General features: G+C 45.9%; 1 protein-coding gene across 1 annotated transcript in view; it reads left to right on the top strand.

The window, feature by feature from the left end:
- Positions 1–3,816: 3,816 nt before the first annotated feature.
- The window catches only part of baiap2l2a (BAR/IMD domain containing adaptor protein 2 like 2a), a gene marked incomplete at both ends in the record, with an annotated part of 19,815 nt that continues 13,631 nt past the window's right edge, over positions 3,817–10,000 (top strand). The window contains 3 exons of the mRNA XM_083650072.1: positions 3,817–3,870; positions 4,633–4,708; positions 5,745–5,831. Coding sequence (XP_083506198.1) covers positions 3,817–3,870; positions 4,633–4,708; positions 5,745–5,831 — 217 coding nt within the window. The remainder of the gene's footprint in view (positions 3,871–4,632; positions 4,709–5,744; positions 5,832–10,000) is intronic.

The following is a 10,000-nucleotide window of genomic DNA, read 5'->3' as shown; positions in this document are numbered from 1 at the left end:
AGTGTCTATGAAGATATGATATAGTGTGTGCTAGTGCAGCTCATCTTTACAGTTGATATCATTCCACACTGGCCTTGGTTTCAAATGGAATAAATCAATAGCTGAGAGGAGGTCAGCTGACATCTGCACCCATCTGCTGGGAGTTCACAGGGAGTTCACTGACTGATGTGTCAGAGAGAAAATATACAGTATAATAATCTGAATAAACCCACAAGAGTTGCGGGTCTACAGGGTCGAGGGTTGTGCCCAGGGTATAAACATGAGTGAATTTAAGAAGCTTAAATCAATGATTTTCTCTTTATCACTATCTGTCTCGGAACAGCATCAGTTTGGACTCTGCTTTGACGATTGGCTCCCATTCATCCAGAGGATCTTGAGTAAGGGCATGGTGTGTAGCGCAGGCAAGACCCAATGTAGACAACTCACTGATGAGGAAGCATTCATGTATGTGCTTTTCACCAAACTCCTCCTCGTCCAGGAGGACAGAGAGGAACTGCATCAGGTGAGAATCAGTGCTGCAGACAACAGGTTCCCATTTGTGCAGATGGTCCACAGTTGGAGTCAATTCAAAATCTAGAGAGATGTGATGAAGCGTGGAGGAGCTCCTCACCAGATCCTTCTTTCTCCAAGTCAAAGTGGGATTTGACCAGTGGCTCCCACTCATCCAGGCATGCACAGAGTAGATCCACAGGGTGAGGGGCACTCAGCCACACATCCAGATGTGTCTCATGGGGAGCAGAAAGGTATCTCTTTCCAACTGCATCCAGGTGGTAGACATGGCCAAAAGCAAAGGGGGAGCATGGAAGCATCCCCATTCTCTCAATGAGTTTCCAGTCATCAGCCACTTAAGGCAGAGCAGACTGAGTCTCAACATGCCTGAAGGTAGAGCAGGTTAGACTGAGCCTCAACATGCCTGAAGGAGCAGGTTAGACTGAGCCTCAACATGCCTGAAGGAGCAGGTTAGACTGAGCCTCAACATGCCTGAAGGCAGAGCAGGTTAGAATGAGCCTCAACATGCCTGAAGGCAGAGCAGGTTAGACTGAGCCTCAACATGCCTGAAGGCAGAGCAGGTTAGAATGAGCCTCAACATGCCTGAAGGCAGAGCAGGTTAGACTGAGCCTCAGCATGCCTGAAGGTAGAGCAGGTTAGACTGAGCCTCAACATGCCTGAAGGTAGAGCAGGTTAGACTGAGCCTCAACATGCCTGAAGGCAGAGCAGGTTAGACTGAGCCTCAACATGCCTGAAGGCAGAGCAGGTTAGACTGAGCCTCAACATGCCTGAAGGCAGAGCAGGTTAGACTGAGCCTCAACATGCCTGAAGGCAGAGCAGGTTAGAATGAGCCTCAACATGCCTGAAGGCAGAGCAGGTTAGACTGAGCCTTAACATGCCTGAAGGCAGAGCAGGTTAGACTGAGCCTCAACATGCCTGAAGGCAGAGCAGGTTAGACTGAGCCTCAACATGCCTGAAGGCAGAGCAGGTTAGACTGAGCCTCAACATGCCTGAAGGCAGAGCAGGTTAGAATGAGCCTTAACATGCCTGAAGGTAGAGCAGGTTAGACTGAGCCTTAACATGCCTGAAGGCAGAGCAGGTTAGACTGAGCCTCAACATGCCTGAAGGCAGAGCAGGTTAGACTGAGCCTTAACATGCCTGAAGGTAGAGCAGGTTAGACTGAGCCTTAACATGCCTGAAGGCAGAGCAGGTTAGACTGAGCCTCAACATGCCTGAAGGCAGAGCAGGTTAGAATGAGCCTCAACATGCCTGCTTTGAACCAGGCTATAGGTGGACGGATGCTCTAGCATGACCTAATACTGTGTTCAGTCGTGAGAGGAGACTGTTTCTCTGTGGGAGGATGATCTCCTTTGTCCATAGACAAGAGAAGTGTGTATGCTGATGAAGCTGTGCTGACTATGTTTCCATATATTGACGCTTGGAGCAGAGACCAATAGCAGACTGAGGTGAAAGGTCCCAGTCGAGCTCAGCAGTCACTCCAGACAAACTGCAGCATAAATGCTCCTTGTTCAGGACTTTCTCAAACATTACAGCATGAATAGTACATGAATAGACCCTTCTCACGGGGGCCATCTTGTGTCAAAAAGGCAGGGTAAACACAGGTGCAAGCAAAACACTAATGAGGGTTTCCAACTTCCATGATTAGATTTTGGAAACCCTCATTAGTGTTTTGCATGCACCGGTGTTTATATTCTGCCTTTTCGACACAAAATGGCCCCCGTGAAAAGGGTCTATTCTATGATGTTAGGCATTCATCCTGGATTTAAGTTTTAATTTTCATAGTTTTTACCATTTTCCACCAGATGGAGCTATTTCCTCATGTTTGGCATAGGGATCAATTACATACAATTAATCCCTATGCCAATGTAAAGGAAATGGTGAACAATTGTAGAAAGAAAGCAGTAACTTAAGCTCTACAAATCTGAAGCCATAAGTCAGGGATGATGAATGCCTATAGCATCATAGAATTCATGGTATGATTTTATGGAAATGGCTGGAAGTCCAAAAATTGTTTGTTGTTTCTATTTATTATGGGTTCACAATGGGAAATTGCATGCAATTTATCTCATGCCAAACACGAGAAAATGGCTCAACTTCAAACTGGTGGTGGTTGGTGATAACATTTGTTTTGTCCCCCCCGTCAGCAGTGTTAAATTACAGATTTGAATCCCTTAAAGTGAGAATATACTTTAGTTTGTCCAGAATCATTTGGGCACCCCCATAAGGGCTTCCCCTCAGCGGTCGATTGTCATACAGAAACTGGCAAACTGCAAATGGGGAAGCTCATTCAGATGAGCACTTTAGTGAGAAGACATCATTAAATCTGAAACGATGAGCCAAAAGCCATTAAGCCATTAATACTTTGCCGTCGCCTTCAACAGCATCAAAATCCTTTCCTCCGTTACACATTTACACATTGAGATGCACATGTTGTATCGAGCAGGAGATGGCCATGGACCGCCCCCCGGTGGATGAAAGCCATAGCGAGGATTCAGTCCAACTCAGCTGTCCAACTGCGCCTGGACAGAGGACTTTAAACATATAACGATGATGATGATGATGATGATAATGATGTACTTATATTGTATTGTTGCGTCTTTTAAAGTACATTTAGAAATATTCAGAACATTTTGACAAGTCTACAATAAATAGGCTTGTAGGCTATACAAATATGATATTATGTAATAGCCTACAGTACGTCTCCATAGATCAATACAGGTTGATCCATTGCACTAAGCCACTGTAACCTAAATTAAATTGTTCCAAAGCAGTTAGTGTGAATACCAAATATTTCATGTTAAGCATTGAGGTTGTGGACAGGCTCCATGTGCTCCCGTTATTCTTGATAATGTGTGTTGTTTTATGTTGTTTATCTTTTAATTGTTCATGTGTTTTTGTGATATTCAGTCAAATGTTGTGTGAAGGCCGGTCTCTGTTATAGCCTTTTGTCAATCATAATGTGTGACAAGCACGCACGCACGCACGCACACACACACACACACACACACACACACACACACACACACACACACACACACACACACACACACACACACACACACGCACACACACACACACACACAGACACACAGGTTTACAGCGTATGTCAGTGTTTTTTATGGTTCTTCCTTGTTTAATTATTGACTCGGTTCTTTCTCGGGGCACGGTGTCGGTTACCGGCACATGGTCTGCGTCTAACCTCCTCTCTCACTTCTCTCCCACAGTCTCTGTTGCGTCTGCTGGATGATTTAGGCCCCCCAAAGCCTCTCAAGTTCCATCGCCGGTTGGACTATCGAAGATATGAGCATGTCGGCGATGAATAGTGATCAGCTGCATCGCGCTACCTTGGGTATTTACTCGGTAAGTGACTGGCAGACAGGTCAAGTAGGACCAGCTGGCCTGTGAGACACATGGCAGCAAAAAAAGAGCCCGCGGACGTGTTCTGTGAGGAGGTCTTCTATACCGGTTGACATTTAGTCTTATCTAGGTGAAAAACTTCTACCTCGCCCCATTATGCCTTGTTTTTACATGTGATCTGTATCTGGATAAGTTATCTGGATACAGGTCAAACCAGGTGTAAATGGGGTGATAAGAGATCTGAACACAATGTGACCCAGACTACCTCCAGATGTGGTCAGGCAGATCTGATCACTTTCTGATCATGATGCGTTTACACCTTGCATTAACATGTGTTTTTCCCATAGGCTTCCTTATCCAGATAACTTATCCGGATCAAGTTTAATGCCAGGTGTAAATGGGGTCTCAGTCATGAAGAGACATTTTTGGAACTGTTGGAACTACTGAATTTCTTTCAAATGGCATTTCTTCCATAAAAACATGCTATGATACAAGTTGGGAGAGAGAGTCTGTTCATATCCATAAATAATATTGATCAAATTGTCGGAGAAGAATATTGCCAATTCTATTCTAGGTTGAGTGCTCACTTTAAGTTTCTCTAATTGTCAAATGCTGTGTGTGTGTGTGTGTGTGTGTGTGTGTGTGTGTGTGTGTGTGTGTGTGTGTGTGTGTGTGTGTGTGTGTGTGTGTGCGTGTGTGCATGTGTGTGTGTGTGTGTGTGTGTGTGTGTGTGTGTGTGTGTGTGTGTGTATCTTTCCGACACAGAGCCTGATGGATCAGTTCAACCCCAGCCTGCAGAAACTGGTCTCACTGGGCAACAGCTACATCCAGGCTTTCCAGGGTAAAATAGAGAAAATAATGTTTTCCAATGTTCTCAGTTTGAAGTCATCGCAATGTTTTATATGAGCTGTGTGTGAAATCCACACACCTTTATGTGTGCTATAATTAGAGGATATGGGCGTTCCCGGGGAACATGTTCCACTAGAACGGATGACCTTATTCCAAAGTCCATTTGCTTGGGGAATATCCTGGTGGCGTTATGGCCTTGCTTATGGGCTTGTAACCCGGGCTGGCAGAGGCTGTTATCTTGACATTGTCAACAGGCGAGCCATACTTCATCTCCACACACAGAGGCAGGGAATTACAATGCCAGGCCTGTGTTGGATGAGAAGAGAGGTGGTCACTCCAGAGCCCACATGAAACCAATTTGAATCAGAATCTAATGTATCCACACAATAATCACCGCTATAGATGCAATTATTTGTCTGTGATACGTCTTTAGAATGCGGAAATGCAGATGAAACGCAGCTGAGGTCATTTAACATATAGATCATTTGATATCATTTGATGTGGTTAATGTATGCAAGAGCACTAGCACTATACATCATCAGCAACAGGCCATTGATGTACTGACCCAGTGGTCATTAAAAGAGGGGGGAAAAATTGACATTTTGAGTGCTAGAAACTAGCAGAGTTTAAGAGTGACATTTAGAGTTTAAGAGGGCGCTTGCCCTCGCCCTTGGCGTAAGCTACTGTATGGCCTAGAATGTGTGTGTGTGTGTGTGTGTGTGTGTGTGTGTGTGTGTGTGTGTGTGTGTGTGTGTGTGTGTGTGTGTGTGTTATGGTAATGCACTACCATTTGAATGATTTATAGATTCATTTCTTAAAGCAACATGTCTGCGAAATACTTGTGTGTCTGTTTACATGCTTTTAATGCTATTAGACTTCCATGTCTGGGAAGTGAATTGCATCAACAAAATTTACAATTCAATGTGTGTGTGTGTGTGTGTGTGTGTGTGTGTGTGTGTGTGTGTGTGTGTGTGTGTGTGTGTGTGTCTGCACACGTGCGTGTATGTGTGTGCGTGTACGTGCTCCAGCTCTTGCCGTAACGAGTGAAGCCTACTTCAACGCACTTGCCAAGATTGGAGAGCAGGCGTTTGACACCACGTCCTCACGCTCCATAGGTAAGATCATGCTGCTGGGTTTTGTATTTGATGTGTTTATGGCCTTTGAAGGTCGAGGTCAAGGTCACCTAATCAAACTCTATCCTTCACAGAGGAACATGAGGAGCAAACTTCACCGTCTTCATTTAACCCATCGGCCCTGTGTGTGTGCCTCACATGGTTTTCCATGTGTGCATTTGTGTGGGCGTGTATCCCTGTGGCTCAGACTGAAACATGTCTATGTCTTTGTATTTTGTTGAAGTCAAATGTATTTATAGTTTGCCTTAAGACATCAGTACTTTTGTCAGCTCACCTGAAAGGACCCACTTGTTTCTTGACAGATAGATGAAGAACATAAAGATGGCCTCAAATAATCTGGATGAGGCTTTTTAACTCATGTGCATAGAAGCTGAACGTTCCCATCCTAGATGTCACACCATCAAATCTCACCTAAGATAGGTTTGGAGTAGCTGGCCAACTTGAAGAAGTGTGAGACAGCCTCAAAAGAGAACGTAACACAAACTTCAAACCGATCTTCAAAGTTTTGCAGGAAGCCAAACCTCGGTGAGAGAAGTTAGGCCTGCAAACATACGGATCAGGTGGCGTTCAAGAGCAATATGTTTTCACAAAGGCCACGCTTCAGTCACCTTCATTTTCAATCTTAGGATTGAAATATCAAAGCTTTTAAAATGTCCCTCCATGAAAACCAGCATTGTTATTTTCAAAAGCACACAAGGAAATATAGAATATGTTTCAACTGATTGGTTCTTTGTGGCACAGCGGCCAGCTACAGTATATAAAGACCCGAATGCTGCTGAGTGAGTGAGTGAGTGAGTGAGTGAGTGAGTGAGTGAGTGAGTGAGTGATGAAGTCCCACCATTGGTCAGCCGTGGCACGTGGCACACCCATACATGGTGTGAGTTGCTACATATGTGCGGTCTCCTGACCGGACAGGACAGGACTCTGGTGCTTTTTTGACAATAGCGCTGCCGCCATTTTGGATTGAAAACGCCTCTTGATGCCAATGTGACAACAGCACAGAGAACCATGGCAGAGAGACACACAGAGAAGAACACAGGCCAGTTCCCTATCTGCTGTTGTACTGCACTTCGCAGGCAGGACGTTTTACTGCCATCATTGCGGTAGTCTCCTTCCATCCAAAATGGCGGAGGGTGTAGCTCTGCTGCTGCGCGCTAATGTTGCAATGGAACGACATATTAGCTTCCACTTCTTGGTAATGTACGTTCTTTGTGTCAGTTCGGGCGAGCCAGCGGTTGTGGCTAGATGGGCTACAGCCACGGACGGAAGTGACGCAAAACCTCGCTGTGCCTATTACGTGGCACGATAAAACTCTTCATTGCATTTTTATTTTTGGTTTGAAGGATGTTGCTTATTAGGGTTAGGGGTAGGGAAGTAAAACAGCTTGATTATGGTTAGGGTATAATGGTCATGCGTAAATAAGAAAAAGCTAGTCCAGCTATGTCTTGTTTTGACAAGCGATTGCGAATGATTAAATGTCGTTTTTTCAACCGAGTTGCCAGTACACACTGCATATGTATGAGTTGAAGTGTGGGGCGTTAGTGTGGGAGGAGCAGTGTGAGTATCAGGTGCCAGCACAGAACATGAATAATACAGGATGACAGGCAGTGGGCCCTGCTCTGCTCACTTAACCCAGCCACTCGCAGACACACTCATGTAAGGCTAGAGTCCAAGCTCTGCATTTAGCCTGCTCTTACTGTACTGTGCTTGTGTTTCCTCAGCGAGACAGTGAATCGCAGCACACACATGCACACACAGACACACTCACACACACACACACACACACACACACACACACACACACAAGCGCGCGCACACACACACACACACACACACACACACACACACACACACTCTCACACACAAACACACACACACACACACACACACACACACACACACACACACACACATATATTGCACACACACAGAACACTGAGCTGAATAATACATATTTAAAACACATTCATGATGCCTGAACACATTTTATAACTGTTACATTCTATGGAGCATTCATCAGTGCTGGTTCTCGAGATAAACCACTTTTTGTGTTTGCCAGTAGGTGGCGCTATGCCAAATTGCACATCATTCAGCAGTGCACTCCGTCAGGTCCCCCTAAGCGCACTCCCCGAGTTTGAAGTCGATCCCACAAATGGTTCTTGAGATAAACTTAACTTTTTGTGTTTGCCAGTAGGTGGCACTATGCCGAATTGCACAAAATTCAGAACTGCACTCCATTATTGTGTCGACCCCACTTCTCAAAGCAAAGTTAGGCCCTCCTTGCCAGCAGGCGATGTTAACCCAAACTGGAAGGGAAAAAAAGAACATAATTACAGCACAACAAATATGAGACTTTACCTCTGCCAACAGAGTTGGCCGCGGGGTCGTGTTTTTGCCCCAGTTTTTTCTCTGTTTGTCCTCAGGATACCTCAAACCGTTATGAAGGGATTTGCACCAAACTTTGTAGAAAAGTAGGTCATGAGCCAAATAAACGCGCCTAATGGATTGTTCACCTAACACCACAAAACCTTTTAGAAATGTTACTGGAGGTATGCACTGTACCGTGTGCCCTCTGGTTACGTCCGGATTTCACAAAACAACGCAGATAGCCATGATGATCTATTTGGCATTGTGGTCGGGGGGGGGGGGGGGGGGGGGGGTCCAGTAAGTCACATTTAACATTTTCATGCCTCCACCGGTGATAGCCGTGGCCGGAGACATTGGGCCCTATCTTCCCACTGGCCTTAGGCGCTAAGCTGGCGTTAAACGCAAAAAAAACGCGCTTTGCGCCTGACTCGGGAAGATAGCATCATCTTTTTAGGCGCAGTGCCAGAATAGACCAGAATGGGCGTTTCGGCCTTAAATACCGGCCTAATGCTATCTTCCTCTCTGGCGTTAATTTAGCGCTTAGCGCTTTAAAAAACCAGGCGCCGGGGATATTACTGTGCGTAATTACGCAGCGGCCTGCCGATCTCACTCTCTCTCCTCCTCTCTCTCTCTCACTCCCTCTCTCTCGCGCGTCAGACAGGCACAATGACAGATGAAAAGAAAGTTGTTATACGGTAGTTTTGAGCCCCTGTCATTCAGAGGCTTTTGCATCATCCTACCTGTGCAGCGGGGGAGAAGAAAAGGTAGCGAGAGAAAACGATATCATTCTGCCCAAACCTTCACCAATATAATCTCATCATGACATCCAGGGATAGGCTATATTTTTCTAGCCGATGGAACATTCTTTTCACTTTGATCTTGCTATAGTGTAGCGTATTTACATGCTTGCTGTATTTAAACTGAAGTGAGATTTGTTTGAGAAGCATAATAATATGGAATAATATATATGGAGACAGACGGGGATGAAAGAGGGAGGGGGGGAGCTCAGAGCGCTTTGGTCGGGCTTTTCTGACCGGACTGGATCGCTGGAACTGGAATTGGAACATGAAAGGGAGTTTGTGATTCGTTTACTGCACTTCTCCAATGAGTATGTTGTGAATAATTCTACACTTAAAAGGCGTGGTTATAATGCTTAAAGCCGCGTGTTGCACCGACACGAAAATAGGGACTGCGCCGGACCACGCCCACTAATAGGGCTGCGCTGGGGCTAACCGCTACTTTAAGGCCAGTGGGACGATAGGGCCCATTATGTTTTTGGGTTGCCCCTACTTACCTGTGTCCACCCATCCGATGTTCGTTAATGCGATATCTCAGGAACGCCTTGATGGAATTTCCTCAAATTTGCCTCAGATGTCCACTTGGACTCAAGGATGAACTGATTAGACTTTGGTGGTCAAAGGCCAAAGTTCAAGATCACTGTGACCTCAAGGAAGGGGGCGGGGCTAGGTAAAAGGGGCCATAGCTAAGGATAGGAAGGCCATAGAGAGTCAAGATTTGAGCGGTGGGTAGAGGGAGTGGCTAAGGGGATGTGGGTGGGAGATGGTGGGGGTCAAGGAAGGGGTGGGGCTGGGGAAAAGGGGCTGTAGCTATGGATAGGAAGGTCGTAGAGAGTTGGGATTCGAGGAGTGGTTTGGGGGAGTGGCTTGGGCCATGTGGGTGGTAGGATGGGGCACGATCAGTAAGGGGGCGAGGCTATGGAAAATGGGCCATAGCCATGGATATGAGGGACGTAAAGAGTCATGGTTCTGAGGGGTGAGTAGGGG

The sequence above is a fragment of the Poromitra crassiceps genome (assembly GCF_964638095.1).
Source record: "Poromitra crassiceps genome assembly, chromosome: 13".
In the NCBI taxonomy this organism is placed as follows: domain Eukaryota; kingdom Metazoa; phylum Chordata; class Actinopteri; order Beryciformes; family Melamphaidae; genus Poromitra; species Poromitra crassiceps.
This window is presented reverse-complemented; position numbering and strand designations above follow the sequence as displayed.